At 52.3% G+C, this 25,627-nt stretch overlaps 1 protein-coding gene and 1 long non-coding RNA gene across 3 annotated transcripts; one reads left to right on the plus strand and one right to left on the minus strand.

The window, feature by feature from the left end:
• Positions 1-1,459: 1,459 nt before the first annotated feature.
• LOC144317803 (uncharacterized) lies at positions 1,460-5,419 on the minus strand. Of its 2 annotated transcripts, none has more exons than XR_013383757.1 (3): positions 4,173-5,419; positions 2,884-3,015; positions 1,460-1,981 (listed from the first exon to the last, which is right to left on the minus strand). It is a non-coding gene; the product is annotated as an uncharacterized LOC144317803 (long non-coding RNA). The 2 variants fall into 2 exon arrangements; XR_013383756.1 differs by lacking the exon at positions 1,460-1,981 and having other exon boundaries at positions 2,164-3,015; positions 4,173-4,658; positions 5,062-5,419.
• Positions 5,420-17,259: 11,840 nt separating this feature from the next.
• Positions 17,260-20,654, plus strand: LOC144317806 (DLA class I histocompatibility antigen, A9/A9 alpha chain). Its single transcript, XM_077904737.1, has 8 exons — positions 17,260-17,417; positions 17,615-17,884; positions 18,085-18,360; positions 18,956-19,231; positions 19,354-19,458; positions 19,890-19,922; positions 20,057-20,104; positions 20,232-20,654. The coding sequence occupies exons 1-8, from the start codon at positions 17,345-17,347 to the stop codon at positions 20,234-20,236; spliced, it is 1,086 nt and encodes a 361-aa protein (XP_077760863.1). The 5' UTR covers positions 17,260-17,344; the 3' UTR covers positions 20,237-20,654.
• Positions 20,655-25,627: the final 4,973 nt, after the last annotated feature.

Genomic DNA, 25,627 nt, shown 5'->3' on the forward strand with positions numbered 1-25,627 from the left:
AGTCACCCCACAGATCAGACTGCCGCTGTTCAGGGGCTAGGAGGTTGTGCAGCACGCCTGGGGTCAACAGGAAGGACACGGGCCTCAGTGGGACTCCGTGGCTGCCGCCTCAGACACAGCTTCTCCAGGTAAAGAGAAAAGCCCTGTCTCTCCATCTCTGCTCCCAGGGCAGCTGACTGTGTGCTGTCAGAGTCCCTGGGGATGCGTTTCCTCCTAGAAGAGTCCAGAAGGAGACAGGTAGGCGGTGGGAGGTAAGAGAGTCCAGTTCAGCGAGTATTCTGGAAAGGGCAGTGAGGACCAGGGGCAGAGTCCAGCCTGAGAGTCTCTCCCTAGTAGTGTCCTCAGAGCCCCTGGGCCAGGACTCAGGAAGAGGGGGTGACAAAGTGGTCACCTGGTCACCGTGCAGGAGGAGAGGGGTCAGGGCAAAGTCCCGGGTCCCCGGGAAGGCCTGGCTCTCAGGGTCCCCGGATGGAGGGCAGGTGAGGTGTAGGGAAGCCCAGCGCTGGGGGTCCCCACCTCCCGGGGTTTGACGTCATCTCGCGGCCTGGCTCGGGTCCTCCTGCCCGGAGACTCCTGACGCGGTCCCGGCTCGCACTCCCATTGGGTGCGAGGTTTCCGGAGGAGCCAATCAGCGGTCCCGGGTCCCGGGCTCTAGAGTCCTCCCGAGATCTGCGGGGACGCCGCTACCCCTCCCACCCTGAGGGTCAGGGTCGTGGGCCCCCAGCGCTCGTCCTGCTGCGGTCGGGGGCCCTGGCCGCGACCCTGACCGGGCCGGGGAGTGCGGGCGGGAGCGGGGGGGCCGCCCGGCGGGGACGCGGGACCCCGGGAAGCCGCCTCTCCGCCGCCCCCGGCCCCCGCGGCCAGGACTCCCCGGTCCCTCCCGCCTCCGCCCCGCTCCCCCGCGCCCCCCCGGCCCCTTCGGCGCCCACAGGCTCCCATCCCTGAGCTGTTTGAGCACCGCCGTGCCCCGGCCGGGCCGCGGGGACCCCGCTGCGTCGCCCCCGCGCCCCGCCCCCACTGCTCGCGCCCTCCTTCCTCCTCTGCTCCCCTGGCCCAGCGGAGGGGGGTCTCGGCCCGTCGGTGCTTGGTGTCCCTCGGAGCTGCTGCTCTCACTCCCTTGTTGAGGGTGAAACTCTGGATGCGTGGGGGCACCCGGGGGACTTAGTCGTTGGAGGGAGAGACCGGTGATTCCTGCTCAGGTGGGGATCCCGGGGTTCTGGGGTGGAGGGGGGCTCCACACTAAGCTGGAAGTTGGCTTGAGATTCTCTCTGCCTCTCTCTCTCATATTTAAAAAAAACGGATGCGAATTTGTTTTCTTGCTTTCCTGCCGCGAGGGGTTGACGGGTTAATCTGAAAAGAGGATTCCTGAAGTCTGAGAGAGGAACTAAACAGAAGTCCTGGGAACCTTCCAGAGTCTGACCCTTGCTGTGCTTGGGGGGGGGGGTGGGGGGACACGCAGGAGAACCTGTGAGGAGCCTGCATGGAGGGGACTGTGCCCAGCCTGTGCTCAGTGCATCCTGGGCTTTGACAGGGTCACTTCTCAGCTGGGTCATCGTGGCTGCTCCCTAGTCCCTGTCCCTCCAGTGGACCCTTGTCCCACCAGGCCTGGGATCACAGGGACTGGGACTCTCCTCCTCCAGGATCTTGTGCAGCAAGCGCTTCCCGTGACCAGGGGGGCCGAGGCTCAGGTCTGGGTCAGGACTCAGCCCCCAAGTTTTCAGTGTCTATTTTTGATTTGTTTCTTAGAGATTTTGGCCTGTTCTTCTTCTTGGGTACAAGGCCTGGTCTCATGCTGCCCAGCTGTCCCCCAGTCTGGGACAGCCACAGGGGTCCTTCGGTCTCTTCTCATGTCCATGAGGCCCAGTGAGTCCCTGCACAAAGGAGTCGCTGTGGAATTGCAAGATGACTTTTCAGACCCATCCATCTCTTCACCTCCTTCTGGGAGCTGTTCTGGATCATTCTGTCCATCTTTCCCTCATATCTTTTAAAAAGCAGATTCTGGAGTTAGAGACAGGAGTGGATTAAGGATCCACTCCTTATTAGATTTCAGTTAGTTTCTATCTTCCTTGCTCACCTGCCTGCCCCCCCCCCCCCCGCCCCTGGCTCTACTGAGCCTAGTTCTGGCTCCACTCCTAATTCATAGCATGATGAAGCAGAGTCTGAGGTGAATCCACATTTGTCTGGAATGCATGACCCATAATCTGGGTATCCCTTTTCTGAAGGGAGAACTGTAGTTGTTTCCTGTGCTGTGCAGGAGGGATGCTGTGGGAGGAGGACATGGGGACGTCATGGAGGAGACCAGCGCTGGTGAGGAAAGTGGTCCCTGCCATGAGAACCTGTGGCCTGGGGGTCATCTAGAAGAGACAGGTGCTCTATGCTGATCCTTTCCCCAAGTGGCAATTGAGTGCGAGACACAGGAACACTATTGAGGCATCTAGGACACCTCAGGGCAGCAAAAACAGGCTAAATGTGCCCACCTGGTAGGGCACATCTTCTGGTGGTGAGGGGCGGACTGTGTGCTAGTAGCTAAGGAAGTGTGTGTGTGAGACGTTGGGAAGTGCAGGGAGGAAGGGGACTCAGAGTGGACCTGTGTGGTGACAGGGAAGATGGCTATTTAATGATGGCATGTGTGAGCCAATCAAATCACTTAACCTCTGCGTGACCTTGGTTTCCTTGACCATGAATTGGGGTTGGTACCTTTCGCCATCTCACAGGGTTATTATGAAGCTTTAAATGATTCAATTCACCTAATCCCTTAAAACATTGCCTGAAATTTTTATCAACCAGAACCCCGGAGAAGGGAGTCCCACCAATGTAGCTCCTGTTTTCTTCTTATTATTATTGGGAGTCCTCGTTGGGAGAATCACAAGCACTTAATTGAACCTGGAGGCCAGGTGGTCTTCATGCAGATTCAATGGCAGGGCCACAGCGGTGGGGCTGAGGGGTCCTCTGATCACTCCCTGGCCTTGGGTGTCACAGCTGCACTGGATTCTGAGGGCTGTTGACTCCCTGCAACTTGGGCAAGCAAGAGAACAAATCGTCTGAAGATTTTCACCTTTTATTTTTAGTGATTCCATACAGCGGCATGTTATAGCCAATGATTGTGGTTTCAAGTTTATTTTAATCTGTAGCAAAGTTTTGTAATGATTTTCTAATCTGTTTCTGAGTACCAGAGTACTCTGTGGCCCTGCATTATGAGGCACCTACCTTCATTTTGCTAATGCTTATTCTGAATAAAAGTTTTTCCTTGCAAAAAAAAAAAAAAAGGGTCTCTTTTTTGTCTCAGGGTGATGGGCACAGGTAGTCCCTCATGCTGCACATGGCATGTGTATCTCTCCTCATCTCAGAAGGTAGCACAATGGCCACCCACTTCTGGATGGTTCCATCCCCTTCTTCCTGGTCCCCACAAGCTCCCTGTCTTAGGTCTGATGCTCCCTGGCACACTGCCAGGTCAGGGTGATACCTGCAGGGCAGGAGCCCAGGGCACATAGCCCCTCAGGGTGACCCTATTGTCGGGGGTGGGGGTAGTGGGTCATGTGTGTTCTGGGAGGCTCTGTGGGAGACCAAACAGGGAGGCTAAGGCAAGGCCTTCTGGAAAAGCATAGGCTCCACAAACCAAGATGCCATGACTCCTGAGGGTTTGGCTGCTTATGGGGGTGAGGCAGGGGTGTTCCCTCTCAGGAGGTAGAAGGAACCCACTCTAGCCAGGCCCGGGCTGAAGACAAGGGGTGGGAACCCCTTCTGACATTTCGCTCCAAGGGAAGAGCCTTTTCAAAGACTCTCCACCGTCTTACCAAGCCTGTAACTCAGTATTCCTAGGTAAGTATTTACAGGTACTCACAGCTACAGGATCTCTGGGGGGAAGAGGCTGAAAGGTGAAAACACGAGCCTCAGAGCTAGTCCTGTGCTCTCCTGAGAGAACTTTCTCCCGGCCTGGGCCTAAGAAGAGTGAGTGACACGGCAGTGCCCCAGGGACTCAGGATGGGGGAGCTGCCCTCAGCATATGCCCCCCCCACTAGCTGTCCTGCACCCCTGTGTGTGATCACCCCTGGGCACCCCCCACGGCTCTGGAGAGAGGGCTGCCCCCCACTGGGGCTGGGCAGAGCTGCAGGGCTGGCCTGTGGGAAGTCCTTCCCAGTGCGGTTGGTGTTCCTGCCCGCAGCTCCCAGTACCTGTGCAGCCACAGGAAGCACTGCTCCTCCAGTACATCTTGTCCCTCCACAGAGTGCCACGGCCTCCCCTCTGTGCTGCTGAGAGCCAATGAGGAGGCCACCAGAGGCAGCCCTGTGTCCAAATTCGGGTCACCGCCCTTGTTGTAGCCATCCTGCCACTGCCCCAGGGTCCTGATGTCCTCCTGGAGCTCACGGCCATGGGGCGCTGCGGGGTGGGGGCCTGCCCACCTCCTCCCCGGGACCAGGCAGGGTCGGAGAGGGCAGAGCCTGCCTCCGAAGCCCCTGCAGCATCTGCCCCTGCAGCCGCCCTGGCTCCTCCGTGGGGAACATGCACTCTCTAGACTGGATGTGGTGATCCAGCAGGAAGGATGGTCGTGGTCTTGCTCCTGCGTCCCGCACATGGCTCCTAACACCTTTGTCATCCCCTCAGTGATGAGAGTCACAGGAGCATCTCTTCTGAGATTGCGTCCCCAGGTCCGGAAAGCTCTGGGACGGATCTCGGTGCCACCGTCAGCCTGCACCGGAGCTCAGGGCAGAACGTGGCCCTCCTGTCCCATGGGAGCCCTCAGACTGCAGGACTGCATCGGTGCCTGTGCGGGACCAACTGGCCAAGTGGGGTTCCCCTGCTCCTGTAGGACCCGCTGGTGCGACCTGAGCAGCCTCCCGCTCACCTCTGGTTGTGCCTCTCCCGGGGTCCTGCCTGCATTCCACATGCAGCCCCTGCCCTGCCCCTCTCCTGGGCTAATCCCTCATGACCTTAACTAGAAATTACTAACCTCCGTCCTGACTCCCCAGTGCCACCCAACCTCGCTTATGCCAACTGCTGACTGCTTGGAAACCCCACCATCGACCCGGATCATCCGCACACATCAGAGTCTACGCAGCCCACCTGTGAGGACACTTCCCCTGAGCCCTGGGCTATCTGGCCTGTGAACTCTGTGAGCCAGGTCTCTGCTTCCCGTGGGACATTCAGGACGAGCCTGTCGCCCAGCGCTGTCAGGATGCCTCACCAGCATAGGCACGCGCTGGGAGGAGTATGGGCACCTCCCCGTCTCAGCCGTCAGCTCTGTGAGGACAAACGCCAGGGATCCCGCCTGGTTCCGCGCAGAGAGGGACCTGAACCGAGTCGGTGACCCACAGAGTCCGCCTAGGTAACAACTTAGTGATGTCACACAGCTCCCGCCCCCTGGGCACTGGACCAGCCTCACTCTGGAGGGACAGCTTGTGCACCTGCTGCCCCGCCTGACCCTGGGGGACACTCGGCAGGAGGGTCTCCCAGCCCCGGGGGTCGGGGTGAGGGCTTGGCACGGTCCCCCTGCTTCTCCCCAGACCCCAGGCTGCTCGCTCCGGGCTGCGCCCGTCCAGACTGAGCCCCGTGGTTGGTGGTAGGACCGCTGCACATTCTCCCATTTCTGCGGCTCCTCTTCACCTGGCCTGTGAAGATCTGGGTCTGGTTGCCAGAGGGACTTGGCTCCTCCATCAGCCCCTGCGCTCCACACTCTGCCTCCACCTCCAGGGTCGCGGCAGAGGAAGGGGTGCGGCTCCAGGGAGCCCGCGGGCAGGAGATGCAGGAGCTTGAGTGGGTGGGCGGCCTGGGGAAATCCTGCCGCCATCCTGAGGGAGGAGGCAGCGGGTTCAGAGGAGGCTCCGGGATCTACTGACCGAGGACCTAGTCATGCACGTGTGGGGAGTGTGTGTGTGTCCGTGTGTCCGTGTGTCCGTGTGTCCGTGTGTCCGTGTGTCCGTGTGCACGCGTGTGTTGTGTGATGGGAGAGACGCGGCCGACGCCGTAAAACCCCGGGGAGACGATTACCCAACGCCCTCCCTGCCCCCGCCCCTGCCATAGACTAATTCAAACCCACACCCACTGTGCACCCGCAGAATTCAGTTTGGTCTATGATTTCCTTCAAAGGAAACACTCCTTGGCGTTTTTCATTAAAAAAACAGTTTCCGCTGCTGTTGTGCAATCTCCCCGGCGCCCTCCTCTGCGGCCGTGTGAGAGCTGCGCGGAGCCCTTGCCGCGGAAATCATCAGCGAGCGTCCAGAGAAAAGTCGAAGAACATTATAAACGAGCCTCCCTCCCGCGGGCACGTCTTGGAATAGTAGAGCTTTGGGCAGGAACGCGACGGGTGGGGAGAGAAGCAAGCGCGGACGGTGCCATCCCGAGCTGGCGCTCTCTGAGCAGCGTCGCAGCATCGGACTCGGTGACCGTGACCGTGACCGTGACCGAGGCTGTGAGAGCCTGGGAGCCCGCCCTCCCCGCAGCCGGTGTCACTGCTTCCGCTGCTGCCAACCCGGCTGCCGCCAGAATAAGACCAGTGTGGGAAAGGCTACCAGGTGGGCCGCAAGCCGTCATCACTGCACCTCCAAGTATGTCCCAAGAAGTCTTTTACTCCCGTATTTAAATGCTTAAGTTAAGGGATCCCTGGGTGGCGCAGCGGTTTGGCGCCTGCCTTTGGCCCAGGGCGTGATCCCTGGAGACTAGGGATCGAATCCCACGTTGGGCTCCCGGTGCATGGAGCCTGCTTCTGCCTCTGTGTGTGTGTGTGTGACTATCATAAGTAAATAAAAATTTTTAAAAAATGCTAAAGTTAAGGCTTATAACAACCAGGGGTTTTCTTGATGGGAGGAAGTCAGTGTATCAGGTGGCCGTCCTAGCTGAAATCCTTACGTGGTGGCCCAGGTGCTGCCCCTCTTGCCACAAAGATCAGGGTTTCAGAGTTTCAGACAGTTCTAGAGAAATTTCTGGATGGTGTCACTTGGTGCTGCAGAAGTCACTGGAGTCAGTGATTTCAGGGCGATACAGTAAAATGTTAAATTCAAACAAATCACTGTATAGATTTACTTCAGGTGGGTGGGGAGATGGGGTCAGTGGGTGACAGGTACCAAGGAGGGCAAATAATGAGATGAGCACTGGCTGTTCCACTCTAGGTTGGCGAAAATAATTTAAATAGCATATTAAAAATGAATAACTTATTTCAGTACACATTTTATTCACACGATTATCTTGTTCACAGGTATTGCTCATACAGTAAATGATCATCTGAGCCGGTTGCCAGAGGGGATGGTGTGGGGGCTGGGAAACTAGGAGGGGGCAGTGGGAACCCTGGCTGCCAGTCCCAGAATGAGGAAGTGTGGGGGTCAGAGGCGCCACACGAGGGCTACCGCAGATGATACTGTAATAGGGCTGGACTGGGGCAGGCAGGAGTACACCCGTGGTGAGTAGAGCGTGCTGTGCGAACTCATCAGATCACTTTCTGTACACCTAAACAAATGGAACATGATGTGCCAATTATACTCAAAATTTAGAGATTTTTTATAATTTTTCTAGTACAATTTGGGTTGCTTTATGACATTTTACATTAAGTGTATATGTATATCAGATTCTAATCTGGGTCTGAGAATTGATAAATAAAATGTATAATGATGGCATTTAACTTACACAAAGTTACCTGTAAAAATATATATATATAAAGAAATAAACAGCTGAGAAAATTAAATACCGTATCTGAATATTTGCACGGAAAGCATGACACTGGGCAGATCTGGGCCTCCCGTGGGGCTAAGATGGCCAAAGCAGCTGAAAGTGGTATCAAACATCTTAGAGTCACTTTATTAAGAAATTGTACAATCAGGGCAGCCCGGGTGGCGCAGCGGTTTAGCGCCGCCTTCAGCCTGGAGTGTGATCCTGGAGACCCGGGATGGAGTCCCGCGTCGGGCTCCCTCCATGGGGTCTGCTTCTCCCTCTGCCTGTGTCTCTGCCTCTCGGTGTCTCTCATGAATAAATAAATAAATTCTTTAATAAATAAATAAATAAATAAATAAATAAATAAATAAATAAATAACTTAGCCTTCTTTATAAGGGGTTTCACCACATGACATGCCCTTCAAAATCCAGTATTCAGGGACACCTGGGTGGCTCAGTTGGTTGGCGTCTGCCTTCAGCTTAGATCATGCTCCTGTGGGCCTGAGATTGAGCCCCACGTCTGGCTTTCTGCTCAGCAGGGAGCCTGCTTCTCCCTCTCCCTCTGCTGTTCCCCCTGCATGCTCGCTCTCTGTCAAATAGTAAGTTCTTTTTTTAAAATCCAGTATTCCAAAGTCAAACAGCCTGACAATTGAGCAGTTCCATGCACAAGAGCCCATGAATCTATGTGCATCAGTCTGCATCACTCTGTGTGTCCTTTGGCAGCAAGTGGTGTCATCATAACTGCACAGAGTCCCCAATGTTGTGGGCTGTTAGATGTTCCCTTCGACAGTGGATGGCTGCAGTGCCTTCTTTGCAATTCCCAGGCCAGAACACAGGAGCTGTCCCATCAGTGAACATGCCTCTTTATCAAGTGGCAGATCTGTGGTCAAGTCCCTCAGCGGTCAGTGGCTCAGGGAGGACAGCCGACAAGCACAGCCTCTGCCTACCAACGACCTGTGCAGTGTCCTAACATTTGTGCAGTATGCTTGGCCCCAAGAAGTGGTGCCATTTCCACTTCCCATGAAGGAAATTCTGCACTTTTCATCCCTCTGATGATGTGAGAAGACTCCTGATGAGAGAGAAATCCTAAGTTGTTCTTTGACATGATAGCAAGTGTTACTCAGTAGGATCTGATAACCTGGTGCACTTGCATCTCCAAGGGCTTGTGCTGCTTAGAATTGAGGAGAAGCCTTCAGTTCAAATGCCCAGAGCACCCCGAGTATTCAGGCATCTCATTGATGAAAGCTGCAAGCAGCTGTCAGATTGGGGACAGTCATCTGTCACTTCATGGTTCTGACGAGGATGGAGGACTAGACAGCTTGTTTCAGATTTAACTCAACTACTTCCCAGTCCTCCATCCAATGTAGCCGTTTCTCTGGGGACTTGGTGCAGATAATGTAAGAAAATTCTCACGTGTGGAACATGTTTCCAATACTTAAGAAGCAGTCAGATGGAGGTGTGGTGGGGGCATCCTTCTTGGTCACTGTGGGTTATATCAAGTCAGCTGTGAGTCCAGACCCCAGGCCTCCTTGCATTTCAGTTGGAGAAACCTGCATACAGAATGCCAGGTGCCTGAACCCTCACTGGTCTCACAAGATCACACCATAGGCTCTGACCTCTTCACCCCCAATCCTCTCTCAGGTGAGACTTCTAGTAATGGCAGGAGGGAGTGGTTGAGTCAGTTCTTTCGCAGAAGGCAGTAATGAAAAACATTAAAAATAGTATTTGATGTTGGAGAGGATGTGGAGAAAGGGGAAACCTCCTTCACTGTTGGTGGGAATGTGAACTGGTGCAGCCACTCTGGAAAACTGTGTGGAGGTTCCTCAAAGAATTAAAAATAGACCAGCCCTACGACCCAGCAACTGCTGGGGATTTACCCCAAAGATCCAGATGCAATGAAACGCCGGGACACCTGCACCCCAATGTTTATAGCAGCAATGTCCACAATAGCCAAAGTGTGGAAGGAGCCTCAGTGTCCATCGAAAGATGAATGGATAAAGAAGATGTGGTCTATGTATACACTGGAATATTACTCAGCCATTAGAAACGACAAATACCCACCATTTGCTTCAACGTGGATGGAACTGGAGGGTATTATGCTGAGTGAAATAAGTCAATTGGAGAAGGACAAACATTATATGGTCTCATTCATTTGGGGAATATAAACAATAGTGAAAGGGAATAAAGGGGAAAGGAGAAAAAATGAGTGGGAAATATCAGGGAGGGAGACAGAACATGGGAGACTCCTAACTCTGGGAAATGAACTAGGGGTGGTAGAAGGGGAGGAGGGCCGGGGGGTGGGGGTGACTGGGTGACGGGCACTGAGCGGGGCACTTGATGGGATGAGCACTGGGTGTTATGCTATATTTTGGCAAATTGAACACCAATAAAAAATAAATTTACTACTACTACTACTACTACTAATAATAATAATAATAATAAATAAAAATAGTATTTGAACTCACTGAAAAGTAAATGAAGGCAGGCAGGAACATGAGAGAACTTTAATCCTGAATACGGCTATGATGGGCAAGAAGCGCTAGTTCCCAGCCTTCTCACCTGTGGGGGCTCTCCCTTCCCCCAGCATAACTGCAGGCTCATGGGGCCGATGACAGCAGTCACAGCAGGTGCCAAGGACCTGGACATTTCATGGGGAAAATCTGAAAGTGAGGGAGCAGCAGAGGGTCGCGATCCAAAATCTGAATACAGGCTCAGTCAAAATCCCTGGAACCACCACACTCTGCAGGGCTGGGGGACACTCAGGAGACACTGCAGAAAAAGCAGAAAGAACCAGAGGGAGCTCTAGCTTTAAAGAGAGAATCATCCTGATCAACAGGCACTTGGCTCGCTCTTCTGCAGAGCATGAGACTCTTGATCTCAGGGTTGTAAATTTGAGCCCCGCATTGGATGTAGAGATTACTTTAAAATAAATCTATAAAAACAGTCTTTAAAAAAAAGATTGTCCTAGCCCAATCTGTGAGTCTGTGCCTTTGACTTATGAATTTTACAATCAGCACAAGGCTCAAGCAACAGCAAGAAAAATGTCATACTGGGGGAGGGTGGCGGGCTCAGTCTGTAAAGCACACAACTCTTGATTTTGGATTCGTGTGTGCAAAACCCACGTTGGACATAGAGTTTACTTAGAAAAGTAAAACCATACTGGACAAACGTATCAGATATCAGACCCTGGGCTGGCACAGCATTTGGAAATTTAGGGGACATCCCAGGAACAAGACAACCACAGAGAAGGTGAGTGCCAAAATCTGAATACAGACTGCACAGAGCATTGATTGACCACTAAATCACACAGATGGAGGGCAGCTCTCTCAAGACTGAGGATGGAAATGCAGCCACTGGATGTGGGAAAACAGGGCATAGACAACAGCTGTCAGCACTGCAGGGTCCATGCAAGTGAAATACTAGGAAAAAAGCAATCTTCAAAAGAAGAGAATAGATTCCAGATCTGCTAAAACATTAAATGCATATTCCACTTTTAAAATACTTATTACCTGACATACAAAGAAACAGAAATGAGTGACTCTAATGAACGCATTCCCAGTGCGCCCAGATGTTGGAATCAGCACCAGAGGCTCCCACGCGGTGTCAGGAATTACGTGAAAGAATTGAATAGGGCGGCCCAGGTGGCTCAGCGGTTTAGCGCCACCTTCCGCCCCAGGTCGTGATCCTGGAGACCCGGGATATAGTCCCACGTTGGGCTCCCTGCATGGAGCCTGCTTCTGTCTCTGCCTGTGTCTCTGCCTCTGTGTGTGTGTGTGTCTCTCATTAATAAATTAATAGAATCTTAAAAAAGAAAGAAAGAAGGAAGGAAAGAAAGAATTGAATAAACGTGTTGAAGGAATTTAAGAAAATCTTGTTATTAAAGCATGAACAGAAAGGAAATCTGAATGAAAAAGAGGAATGTAGGGATCCCTGGGTGGCGCAGCGGTTTGGCGCCTGCCTTTGGCCCAGGGCGTGATCCTGGAGACTCGGGATCGAATCCCACATCGGGCTCCCGGTGCTTGGAGCCTGCTTCTCCCTCTGCCTGTGTCTCTGCCTCTCTCTCTCTCTCCGTGTGACTATCATGAATAAATAAATTAAAAAAAAAAAAAAAAAGAAAAAGAGGAATGTATACAGAACATCAAATAGAAGTTCTAGAGCTGGGCAGCCCCGGTGGCTCAGCGGTTTAGTGCTGTCTGCAGCCCAGGGCGTGATCCTGGAGACCCAGGATCAAGTCCCATGTCAGGCTCCCTGCATGGAGCCTGCTTCTTCCTCTGCCTGTGTCCCTCTCTTTCTCTCTGTCTCTCTCTCTCTGTCTAAATAAATAAAAATCTTAAAAAAAAAAAAAGCAAAAAAAACAAAAAAAAAAGAAGAAGTTCTAGAACTGAAAAGAAAAAATGTAACGGAAATTCTGTGAGTAAAAGCCACTGAAGCTTTGGAAAGGCAGATTAAAGAATCAATGAGGAAAAGAAATTAAAAAAAAAAGAATCAATGAGGGTGGGGGCACCTGGGGGCTTAGCGGTTGATCATCTGCTTTCAGTTCAGGTCATGATCCTGGTGTCCCGGGATCGAGTCCCACGTCGGGCTCCCTGCATGGAGCCTGCTTCTCCCTCTGCCTATGTCTCTGCTTCCCTCTGTGTCTCTCATGACTAAATCAATAAAACCTTTAAAAAAAAAATAGAAAAGAAAAAAGATTGGAAAGAAACTAATAAAACTCAGATATCCATGTAAGAATGTTAAAATGGCAAATAGATGATCAGAGTCCAAACATGAAACAGGAAAAAAAAGAGCAGTTTGAATCCAGTTTGAAAATTCTTCTAATTTAGTGCAGGAACCGAGAACCTCATCCCTGACTCTCCAGAGAAGAGAAGCAGAAGCACATCATACCTGGGCTCATCCCTGTCCACAGGAGGGAACCAAACAGAAGACAAATCTTCAAAGCAATGACAGTTAATGACACCTTCCACCCAAGGTGAACTGGTTGTAAAATGCTCACAGATTCACTGAAATCCTCCAAGAAGAAGTAGAATTGGCCTTCTCTTGTGGGTGGACTGGACCTGGTGACTCACTCCTCATGGACAGAACGAGGGGGACGTGATGGTGTGTGTGGTTTTCTGCGCTCTCTTCTCTCTCTCCCTCCCTCAGACCACAGGTTTGGGAAGCAGCCGGGTACCATGGGAGAAAGAGCCTCACTTGCGGAGACCCCCAGGCACCAGGAGCTGGGGCTCGCCCCACCCCGCCCCCCAGAGCCAAGCTCACACCCTGCAGCTCGAGGCCTCCGCATCCCTGGGCTCCTGGTCCATCTCAGCAGCAGCCTGAGGGCAACCTCAGCTGGCGCCACCCGCTCCCCTGCCTCACACGTCTGATCCTCGGGAATGTGTTGCCCTAGTAACAGCATGGGAAGCTGTGAGCGTGTTACACTTGTCACACTGCACTGGTAACTCTTACACACATTGGAACCTGGCGGCGAGCACTTTACCCGAGGCAGGAGCTTTGGAGCAGGGCAGGGGTGGGGTTGGAGGGACTCCGAGGTCAGCGTGTAGGAGACAGAGGTTAAGAGGACGGTTGGAAATTTTCCAGGAAAGGGGTGGAGACCGTAGAAAAAGGAAAAGAGGCCTCTAGAGCCCTACAGTTCTCCCAGGGAGAAGCTGCCGAGGACTTGACCCTCCGCAAACTCAGCTACATGTCCCAGAAAGATGGGTCAGCAGGTGCATAGAGAGGCTCGGAAACACGCCCACTGGGTGTCGTGACCCCAACATGCACTGCCACTCTGGAATCGCAGGTGGAAGGGCGGCTGTGACCTGAGGAGGCAGTGGCTCTGTGAATATCGGGAATAAAAGAGATTGGAGGGATCCCTGGGTGGCGCAGCTGTTTGGCGCCTGCCTTTGGCCCAGGGCGCGATCCTGGAGACCCGGGATCGAATCCTACATCGGGCTCCCAGTGCATGGAGCCTGCTTCTCCCTCTGCCTGTGTCTCTGCCTCTCTCTCTCTTTCTCTGTGACTATCATAAATAAATAAAAATTAAAAAAATAAAAAAAGAAAGTCTTAATTGGGGGAAAATGGCAAAGGAAGATAAATATCAACTAGGTAAATATAAATGAAGAGATGGATGCTAGATAAATATATAATATAAATAAACTATGAGAATTCATTGCCAGCTCTCCTGTCATAAAATAATTTTAAAGGAAATCCTATGGCCAAAGGGACATGACCCTGGATGGTAACATATACAGAATAGAATACTTCACAACAGAAACGGTACTATTCTGTTTAGGTACATTGTTTGTTAATTTCTTTAAAAGATGTATAACTTTAGGGCAGCCGGGGGGGCTCAGCAGTTTAGCGTTGCCTTCCGCCCAGGGCCTGATCCTGGAGACCCGGGATCAAGTCCCACATTGGGCTCCCTGCGTGGAGCCTGCTTCTCCCTCTGCCTGTGTCTCTGCCTCTCTCTCTGTGTGTGTCTCTCATGAATGAATAAATAAAATCTTTAAAAAATAAAATAAAAATAAAAGATGTATAACTTTAAAATTTTAAGGAGTAACAAGATATTCTCTGGCTTATACTTTGTGTTGCTGTGACACATGTGCGAATAGTAGCACAGAGGGGGTACGTAGAACTCCGTGGAACTCCGTTGCTACAAGTTTCCTGTTTCCTGGATGGAGCTCAATGCTACCTTAAGTAGACTGTGAAAAGTCAAAGATTCAGGTTTCAAGTCCTACAACTTCAATTAAAAGTAAGAAATAAAAATAGTGAAAGAGACACTAGAGCATCAAACTGTAAACAAAAAATATCTGTTTGAATCAAAGCAACTAAGGAAAAGAGGCACAAGAATGGAAAAGACCTGAGACAACTCAGAAACAGAGAGGATTACATACTCTAAAGCATATAATTGAAGCCAATTGCACGCATCGCCTGCAATGAGCTTACCCTCACTGCGCTTTACCCTGCACCTCCCATCCCCAACTAATGACTTACATGTACCAAGAAGATGGGCCTTATTTTATGCCAATATGGCCTATGACATCATTCCTAAACGATTCTTGGGGTTATGTACTGTAGACAAACTAGGATTATTACTCTTCCCAGCCCCAGCAACTCATTACTTATGAGAACTGCCTCATCTGCCCCCAATTCCCATAATATGGTTCTCATATCAGACAGGGGAACACCAACCTTACCCTCCCCTGGTGGCTCTTCCAGCCCTGGGGAAGGTCTTATATCATGAGATAAAACAAACCGCTTGCTCAGCAGAACCTTAAATGACACATCCCAAGCATTAGATGTTCTAAGTCAAGAACTAAGTAAAGTTAGGGCAAGATTTCTGGAAAATCAGGCAACTATTATTACTCATTACTTGAACATCACTTAGGTTGTAAAGTCTCTACACATATGTTGTTTTAACATAACTGACAATTCTTATAAGGTCTCATGATTAATAAATGACATTCAAGCTCAACTGAACAAAATCCCATTCTCTCCAGGACTGTTTGATTGCCTCAGAAACCACGGTCAATATTTCAGAGATGCCGTTTTACTGATGGAAATAATTGTTGGATTTTGTCTTTCTGTGTTTGTTGGTGCCTGTTTGTTTGGTGGCCTCATGCCTTCCAGCACATCCCAGGAGCCACACCATGAACTCTTGGCCTTGGCCGATCCCTGAGAATACTCTGCCTAGAGTCCCTTCGCGCCGTCCCTTGTCAGCCTGAAGCAGCCAGAGTGGTCATCGTCCCACTCCCCAACGACAGTGAGGGTTACTATTCCAGGGGGAGGAATGAGTTAGGGACAGGAGGGGCTAGGCACGGAGAGATGGACGGGGACCATGGAATCAGGCTCACTGAAATCCCAAGGACGCTGAAATATAAAAACCAGAGATAAAAATAGACCAAACCACCAGGTCCCAAATGTTAAGGGAGTCTCTTTCTTTGATGGCTACACAGTAATCACAGGACTCACCAGACCCAAAAAAAGCCATATGTCATTCACCCAAAATGGCACAAGAATCTCAAGGCCACAAGGTCTCTGATCAAGTTTTCAATAAGACCAGCCTAAAAGCTGTCAGTGGCAACCCTGACAGGACCCCTCTCCCTCCTGAGAGCCTTTATTCTGTATCCTTACTTAATAAACTTCTATCCCCTTACTCACTCTCCTTTGTCCGCCAGATTTCTTTTTCTTTTTTAGATTTCATTTATGTATTCATGAGAGACACAGAAAGAGAGAGTCAAAGACACAGGCAGAGGGAGAAGCAGGCTTCATGCAGGAAGCCCGATGTGGATCTTGAACCCGGGACTCCAGGATCATGCCTTAGGCTGAAGACAGGCACCAAACCGCTGAGCCACCCAGGGATCCCCAAGATTAATTTTTCAAATACGTGAGACAAGAACCTAGCTCTCCCACAGCGGTACAAGAACCATTCAGTGTGCAAGTTGGACCTGTGGATTTTAATGTAATGAGAAGGACATAGTGATACTGCTTCAGGTGCCACTTTGCCAAGAACCTTAGAGAAAGTACAACTTGTGTAGTTTTGGGGCACCTGGATGGCTCAGTGGTGGAGCCTCTGCCTTTGGCTCCTGTTGTGATCCTGGGGTCCTGGGATCTAGTCCCATATTGGGCTCCCTGCATGGAGCCTGCGTCTCCCTCTCTCTATGTCTCTGCCTTTCTGGGTGTGTCTCTCATGACTAAATAAATAAAATCTTAAAAAAAAAAAAAAAAAAAAAAACTTGGGGGCAGCCCCAGTGGCACAGTGGTTTAACCCCGCCTGCAGTCTAGGGTGTAATCCCAGAGATCCAGACCGAGGTGGGACTCGGGCTCCCTGCATGGAGCCTGCTTCTCCCTCTGCCTGTGTCTCTGCCTCTCTCGCTCTCTGTGTCTCTCATGAATAAATAAATAAAATCTTAAAAAAAAAAAAAAAAAACTTGTGTAGTTTCAAAACCTGAAAAGGTTATGAAATATACGATTCTCCCCAATTTATGCAAGGATATAAATGTTTTCATATACTTCAACCAAAACAAGACAGTAAGTGAAGTAAAACTGAACGAGCAGTGATCTTCTAAGGAGACGGACAAGAAAGAGACTTGCAAAAATGTGAAATGCGACAAAACCACTTCACTCACTATGCTGTTTATTCCCGGAAATAGTTATTTTTCATACAAATAATGTTTGTTTTCATGCCGTGAGTTATTAATACCATTCTAAAGGAATTAATGAATTTTTACACCGGCTTTGTTCCTATTCTGGTAAATGCGATAGCCAGAACCACAGCCACAACGTTATCCTGGGATCCTCAGTAATCTGTGACACTGTGTAGATGCCCTGTGGGAACAGAATGTTCTAGACTCACTGCCTCACACAACTCCCGGGCCAGGACTCAGGGAGACAGTGCGACAAGAGCCCTGTGTGCCCTAGGTGAGGAATCAGGGCAAGGTGTCAGGACCCCGGGCTGCCTCTCAGGCTCTCATGCCCCAGGGCGGGTCCGGGGCGGGGACGCTCGGGCTGGGGAGTCCCCACCTCCCCGGTTTCACTTCTCCGTCTCCCAACCTGGCTCAGGGCCCCCTGCCTGGAGACTCGTGACGCAGCCCCAGCGCGCACTCCCATTGGGTGCAGCGTTTCTGGAGGAGCCAATCAGCGGCACCGGGTCCCGGGCTCTAAAGCCTCCGCCTCCGCCTCCGCCCCCCAGTCCGGCGGCGACCGCCAGTGTCCCCGGAGCCCGGAGATGGAGGTGGTGATGCCGCGAGCCCTCCTCGTGCTGCTGTCGGCGGCCCTGGCCGTGACCCCGACCCGGGCGGGTGAGTGCGGGCGGGAGCGAGGGGACCGGCGGGCGGGGACGCGGGACCCCGGGAAGCCGCCTCTCCGCCGCCCCCGGCCCCCCGCGGCCTGGGCTCCCCGGTCCCTCCCGCCTCCGCCCCGCCCCGGGCATCTCCCCTGGGCCCCGGGCCCCGCGGCGGGAGGGGGTCGGGCGGGGTCTCAGCCGTCGGCTCCGCAGGCTCCCACTCCCTGAGGTATTTCTACACCTCCGTGTCCCGGCCCGGCCGCGGGGACCCCCGCTTCATCGCCGTCGGCTACGTGGACGACACGCAGTTCGTGCGGTTCGACAGCGACGCGGCCACTGGGAGGATGGAGCCGCGGGCGCCGTGGGTGGAGCAGGAGGGGCCGGAGTATTGGGACCGGGAGACGCGGACCGCCAAGGAGACCGCACAGGTGTACCGAGTGAGCCTGGACACCCTGCGCGGCTACTACAACCAGAGCGAGGCCGGTGAGCGGCGCGGGCCCGGGGCCGGGGCACGACCCCCATCCCCCCGACCGGCCGGGTCGCCCCGAGGGTCCGGGTCCGGGCGTCACCCCGAGTCCGAGGCCCCCGCCCCTCCCCCTCGTCCCCGTGCCGAACCCGCGGGAACTCCCGGGAGGTTTTACTTTCTCTTTGGACTGATTGGCGGCCTGTCGGGGCGGGGCCAGGGTCTCACACCCGCCAGACCATGTACGGCTGTGACCTGGGGCCCGGCGGGCGCCTCCTCCGCGGGTACAGTCAGGTCGCCTACGACGGCGCCGATTACATCGCCCTGAACGAGGACCTGCGCTCCTGGACCGCGGCGGACACGGCGGCGCAGATCACCCGGCGCAAGAGGGAGGCGGCAGGTACTGCAGAGCACGAAAGGAACTACCTGGAGACGACGTGCGTGGAGTGGCTGCAGAGGTACCTGGAGATGGGGAAGGAGACGCTGCTGCGCGCAGGTACCGGGGCCCCGGGCCTCCCCGATCTCGCCTCCACTAGGGAGGGCTTCCCTCCAGGAAGGGAATATGGACTCCGGGTCAGAACACGGCCCCTCCCACGGGTGGGGACAGGGGATCCGCCTGGGTGTTGATAGTCCTACTAGGGTGACTCACCCAGAGGCCGCTTTTCTCGAAGGGCAATGGAGCAATCCAGGGTCTCCGGGAGGCAGGCGGAGGCCATCCTGAGATAACCGCCAGTGGTGCCCTTTGACCTGGAAGCCTTGTGAGGACCATGACTTTCCCTCAAGGCTTTCCTCTCCAATGAAAACATATTTGGAGCTTGAACTGGGAGTTTTCTGACTCCTTCAGCCTCCACCACGGTCAGGACCATTAGTGTGCTCTCCACCTTAGACCTGCAGCCTCCTACCCTGGACTCTCTCCCTGATTCTAGAATTTCTAAAGATTAGGACATCCCAAAGGCTAGGTTGGTGACTGGGCTTTGTGCTTCTTCCAAGTGAACCAACTGCCCTGTCCACCCTAGGATGGTCACACAAATGCAGTCTCAGTGGACCACGCAGTTAACCAAAGTGTGGGTTTTCCAATTCTTCTTCCTCAGAACCCCCCAGCACACGTGTGACCCGCCACCCCATCTCTGACCATGAGGTCACCCTGAGGTGCTGGGCGCTGGGGTTCTACCCTGCGGAGATCACCCTGACCTGGCAGCGGGATGGGGAGGACCAGACCCAGGACACAGAGGTTGTGGACACAAGGCCTGCAGGAGATGGGACCTTCCAGAAGTGGGCGGCTGTGGTGGTGCCCTCTGGACAGGAGCAGAGATACACGTGCCACGTGCAGCATGAGGGGCTGGCGGAGCCTGTCACTCGGAGATGGGGTAAGGAGGGCCTCGGGGTAGAGCTTCTACTCAGGGCAAGTGGAGCTCTTCTGGAGAATTTCAGCAGAGTCAGGTCTCAAGCCAGAGGCTGGACCCTCATCCTCCCTCCGTCCCCTTTCCAGAGCCTTCCCCTCTGTCCACCATTGTCATCGTCAGCATTGCTGCTCTGGTTCTCCTCGTGGTCGCTGGGGTGATTGGAGCTGTGATCTGGAGGAAGCAGCGCTCAGGTAAGGAACCGACTGAATACTCTGTGTTTTCCTGTCCTGTTGGGGGTTTCCTAGGGAGCACGCTGTCCTGCCTTGTTAACGGGAGGTGCCGTCCATACGCGGTTACTCTCCCACACTGGAGCTGTGTACTCACACTCACTGTGCAGCAAACACTTGGGAAAATGAAGGCCAGAGTTTCGCCTTGGTGATTCTGGTGACGGGGACTGATTCCCAGCCGTCACAGGACAGAGCGGAAGGCCCCTGCTGAGGACAGACCTCCAGCAAGTCAGGTGGTCCAGTGACCCCTCACCTCATGGCTTGTCTCCTGACCCTGACCTGGGCGGTCAGTCAGAATTCTGCAGACTCACTCTGCACCAGGACTGGGAGCTTCCTCGAGGATCTCCTGGCCCAGCCCTGTGCCCGGCCTCTCACATGATGTTTTCTTCCCACAGGAGGAAAAGGACCAGGCTACTCTCATGCTGCACGTGAGTATGCAGGGAGCAATCCCTGAGACCCCAGGGGAGTGTAGACAGGACCCCATGGGGAGCTCACCCCCACAGCTCCTCCTTTAGTCTCACCTCCTGTGAGCTCTGACCACGTCCTGTTTATTCTCCTCTAGGCGATGACAGTGCCCAGGGCTCTGATGTGTCTCTGACGGCTCCTAGAGGTGAGACCCCAGAGACCCTGAAGTGGGGAGGGTTGGGGCACTGGGGACCAGATGAGCGCGAGGGGGCTGTTGAGAATGTCAGCACTTATGTGACCGACCTCAATTTGTACTTGATTTTTTCTCACAGTGTGAGACCAGCTGCCCTGTGGGGACTGAGCGATGCAAGATGTGCTCACATCTCACGTGATGACATCAACAACCCTGGCTTGTCTCTGCAAACAGTGTCAGGATGTGCCTGTGTCCCTAGGAGCATAATGTGAGGAGGTGGGGAGATTGGCCCACCCTGCCCACCATGACCTGTCCCTAATCTGATGTGCGCTCTCTTCTCTGATGTGCTTTCCTGTCCAGCAGAGGGAGGGCTGGACCATCTCCATCCCTGTCTTTGTTTCATGTTGAGTACTAATGACTTACTACCCGATTAAAAATAAGAATCCCGATATGAGTTTGTGTTTCCTGAGTCTTGGGATGTGGGGCTGATGAGGTAATAAAAGGAGATTTGTGAAGTTGAGAGAGCAAATAAATGGAAGCCCTGAGAACCTTCCAGAACTCTCATGTTTGCTGTGTTGAGTCTGTTGAAGTTGGGGGCTGAAAGGTGTCAGGAGCCGAGGGGGGATGGGGCCTGTGCCCAGTAGGTGCTCAGTGCATCCTGGGTGTGCCCCTCAGCTGGGTCATCTCTCTGCTCCGTGTCCTTGCTGTGGAAGCTTGTCTCATAAGGATTTGTGATCAAGGGGACTTGGACATCACCTGTCACCAGGACCTTCTTTAGCCACAGTGTCCTAAGACTGGGTTAGCCTAAACTTATGTCTGCGTTGCGGCATAGCCCCCATTTTCTTTTTTAATTACTCCTCTAGAGGCTCATGCCTGCTGTTAACTCTTGTGTCCAAGTTCCTGTCCCATTGTCCCCTGGTGACCCCATCGGTTACAGTAGCAGGTGTCCTTTGGCCTGCGTCCCCACAGGCCTAGGTTGTCCCCTGCACATAGGAGTCCCTGAGGTTTGGAGAGATGAATTTCCAGATCCATCCACTCTCCCCCTCCCAGATGGAGTCCCACATCGGGCTCCTTTCATGGAGCCTGCTTCTCCCTTTGCCTGTGTCTCTATCTCTCTCTCTCTCTCTCTCTTATCTCTCATGAATAAATATATAACATCTTTTTAAAAAAAAAATAAGGATCTGTGGGATCCCTGGGTGGCGCAGCGGTTTGGTGCCTGCCTTTGGCCCAGGGCGTGATCCTGGATACCCGGGATCGAATCCCATGTCAGGCTCCCGGCGCATGGAGCCTGCTTCTTCCTCTGCCTGTGTCTCTGCCTCTCTCTCTCTCTGTGTGACTATCATAAATAAAATAAATAAAAATAAAAAAAATAAGGATCCAGATAGGGGTTTGTGTTTCCTAAGTCTTGGGATGTGGGGCTGCTAAGGTAATAAAAGATTTCTGAAATTGAGAGAGCAAATAAATGGAAGCCCTGAGAACCTTCCAGAATCCTCATATTTGCTGTGCTGAATCAGTTGCAGTTGGGGGCTGAAAGCTGTCAGGAGCCTAGGGGGGACGGTGCCAGTGCCCAGTAGGTGCTCAGTACATACTGGGTGAGTCGTGTTCAGGCCTCAGAGGGGTCCTCTCTTCTCCGTGTCCTTGCCCCTTCTATAGAAGCTTGTCTCACCAGGACCTGTGATCACAGGGACTTGGACGTCACCTGTTACCAGGACCTTCTGTAGCCAGAGCTTCCTGAGACTGGGTCAGCCTGCTAGACTCAGGTCTGGGTCACAGCATAGCCCCCATTTTGTTTCTTCCTTTTTTTCTTTTTTTTTTTTTTTTTGAGTTGTTCCTCTAGAGCCTCATGCCTGCTCTTGCTCTTGTGTCTAAGTTCCTGTCCCATTGTCCCCTGGTGACCCCATTGGTTACAGCAGCAGGTGTCCTTTGGGCTCCCGTCCCCACAGGCCTAGGTCGTCCCCTGCACACAGGAGTCCCCGAGGTTTGGAGAGATGAACTTCCAGATCCATCCAGTCTCCCCCTCCCTCCCCAGCTGCTTTCTGGATTATTGTTCACATCCTGAGGTAGAGAGGGGAGAAGTCAGAGGTTCTCCTCCTCATAAGCGTCCATGAGTTTCTGCCTCCCCTGCTGCTCTGCCCTCCCTCCCCGCCCTGGGCCCCGTGATCCCCGTGGGATTTATAAAGCAGAGTGTAACGTAGATTTCTCTGTGGCTGGAGAAGAGGACCCAGGAAGCCCAAGTGCAGGGTGCCTGAGGAGTGAACTCTGTGCGTGGTGTGTGCAGGAGAAACGGTGTGGGGGTGGGAGCTGAGGGAGGGAGGTGGGGGCAGCCCCATGAGGAGAGAGAGGGGGCACTGATGACCAGTGGCTGATGGGGGGCAGGAGCTGCCACAGAACAGCTGTGCCCCAGGCGCTTCTAGAAGAGGGAGACCCTCTTCCTGCGCATTCATTCAGCTGTAACTGTCCTGTGTCACATGCAGGACACACTGTTTGCATCTGGGCAGCTCAGTGAGACTCAGGTGAGGCAAACCTGCTGGTCTCCTGGAGAGTATGTTCTAGTGGTCGGGGGAGACTACACCTGACCCAGGCTGGTGGGTGATTGGGGCAGTGACCCCCTTCTGTAGTAGGAAATCCGAGTGTAGCTCATGTCTCCCCCAAAGCATACCAACTAATAGCATGCTCATGACTGGAAGCCTCACGGAGAACATGAGCAGTTGCTTACACTGTGTGTTACGGGTAGTGTGTACTGTGTTCTTACGATGAGCGAAGCTGCAATAAATTAGCAAATCATAAGGAAGGGAAACACCGCGGATAGTACTTACAGTAAAAAAGTCCTCATACAGGTGCACACGCACAGTCCCAACCCGTGTAATTCAGACATGAACTGTGTGTGTGTGTGTGTGTGTGTGTGTGTAAGCACAGTAAGTAAGGGAGGTGTAGACATTGGAAGTAGGTAGGAGCCTTGAGGAAGGTGACCCAGAGAGAACCTGCTCTAGGACAGGGACGGTGGCCACCTTACTGCAGGGATTGGGGGAGCCTCCCTGAGAAGGTGACCTGGGAGAGATTGGAGGACATGAATTGTGTAAGAGGATGTCTGGGGGAAGTTCTTTCCAGGCAGGGAACCTCCATGCTCAAGCTCCAGGGCAGGAGCCTGTCCCATGTTTGAGGGAGGGTGAGGAGGCCCCTGGGGCTGGAGCAGAGAGCAAGGGGGATGACATGACGTCACGTCATGGAGCCTGAGGACAGTAGAAGGGTTTTGAGTTTTCTCTGAGTGAGATGTGGAGTTATAAGAATGAACAGATCAATTCATTGAATTTCCTTACCAGCACCTGTTTGCTGCGTGCAGAATTGAGAGGTGAAGGGGAGCAACTAGTAGGGAACCTGTAGGACCCAGGGCAGTGTCCCAGGAGGGGGATGGGGGCTGAACATCTGGAGTGTGGGGGGGAAGATAATAGGAAATGAGTGGGTGCTGGATATGTTTACAGGTGAACTTTGCAGCATTTCCTAAGGCATTCCTTCTGGGGGGTGAGAGGGAGGGATCGAGGAGGGCATCCGGTATTTCAGACTGCAAGGAGAAGTGTGCAGTGCCTTCCATGTGTCTCTGCCTCTCTCTGTGTGTCTCTCATGAGTAAATAAATTTAAAATAAATAAATAAATAAATAATGAACTTATATTCACCTAATGACTCAACACCAAATACATGAAAACTAAACTGACAGAACTTGAGAGGGAAATAGACCTAAAGACAAAAATAGGAACTGCAATATATCACCTTCAGTGATCGATAGAACTATACAGAGATCAATAAACATTCAGAAGATTTCAACCACACTTTAAACCAGCTATAAATATGACATTTATAGAACATCCCATCCATCAACAGATTATAAATTCTTTTCAATGCACATGGAGCTTTTTTTAAGATTTTATTTATTTATTCAAGAGAGAGACAGAGGGAAAGAGGCAGAGACACAGGCAGAGGTAGAAGCAGGCTCCTCGCAGGGAGCCCGACGTGGGACTCAATCCCAGGACTCCAGGATCTCACCCTGGGCCAAAGGCAGAAGCTCAACCACTGAGCCACCCAGGCATCCCTGCATGTAGCTTTCTTGAGGCTAAACCATATGCTATGCCATAAAACAAACTTCCATGAATTTAAAGGGCTAAAAATAATACAAAATATGTTCTCTTAGCACAGTGCCATGATACTAGAAATCAAGCAGTAACCGAAAGAAATTTCGGAAACTCACAAATATGCAGAATTAAAGAACAATTTTACATAATCAAAGGGTCGAAGAGATATCAAAATGGAAATCAGAAAATACTTTGAAATTAACAAAATGAAGACAGAGCTCACCCAAACCTAGAGGATGCTACTAAAGCAGTGCTGCAAGTGCCTGGGTGGCTCAGTCGGCAGTCGTCTCCCTTTAGCTCAGGTCATGATCCTAGGGTCCTGGGATTGAGCCCCACATCAGATTCTCTGCTCAGTGGGGATCCTGCCTCTCCTCCTCCCTATGCCTGCCTCTCCCCTTGCTTGTGCTCTCTCTCTGTGTCAAATAAATAAAACCTTAAAAAAAAACTAAACTAAAGCAGAGCTGCGAGGTAAATATATAGCTGTAAATGCCTATATTAAAAAAGAAACGTCTCGGGGTGCCTGGGTGGCTCAGTCAGTTAAGTGGCCAACTCTTGATTTTGGCTCAGGACATGATCTCAGGGTCATGAGATCAAACCCAGCGCTGAATGTGGAGCCTGCTTAATATTTCCCTCTCCCTCTGCCCCATCCACACACACATGTGCGCATTCCCTCACTCTCTCTAAAAAAAGAGGGATCCCTGGGTGGCTCAGTGGTTTAGCGCCTGCCTTGGGCCCAGGCCATGATCCTGGAGTCCTGGGATCAGAATGCAGTCCCTCACTGGGCTCCCTGCATGGAGCCAGCCTCTCACTCTGCCTGTGTCTCTGCCTCTCTCTCTGTCTCTCATGAATAAATATATAACATCTTAAGAAGAAAAAAAGAATATGTAATGAGATAGAAGATGGACTCAATTGTCAAAAACTATTTTGGGGGGACACCTGAGAGGCTCAGTCGGTCAAGTGGCTGACTCTTGGTTTCGGCTCAGATCATGATCTCAGGGTCGTGATATCCAGCCCCACATCAGGCTTTGTACTCAGCATAGAGTCTACTTGTCCCTCTCCCTCATCCTCTCCCCTCCTCAAATAAGTAAATAAGGGCAGCCCCGGTGGCGCAGTGGTTTAGCGCCACATGCAGCCCAGGGTGTGATCCTGGAGACCCGGGATCGAGTCCCACATCAGGCTCCCTGCATGGAGCCTGCTTCTCCCTCTCCCTGTGTCTCTGCCTCTCTCTATCTCTCTCTCTGTGTGTCTCAAATAAATAAATAAAATTTAAAAAAAAATAAGTAAATAAAATTATTTGGCAAAAATACCAGGAAGTGAAATTTCTGGTAGTTCTATTTTTAATTTTTTGAGGAATCTCCATACTGTTTTCCATAGTGGCTGCACCGATTTACATTTCCGCCAATAGTGCTT

Source organism: Canis aureus, chromosome 7 (assembly GCF_053574225.1).
Source record: "Canis aureus isolate CA01 chromosome 7, VMU_Caureus_v.1.0, whole genome shotgun sequence".
Lineage (NCBI taxonomy): Eukaryota > Metazoa > Chordata > Mammalia > Carnivora > Canidae > Canis > Canis aureus.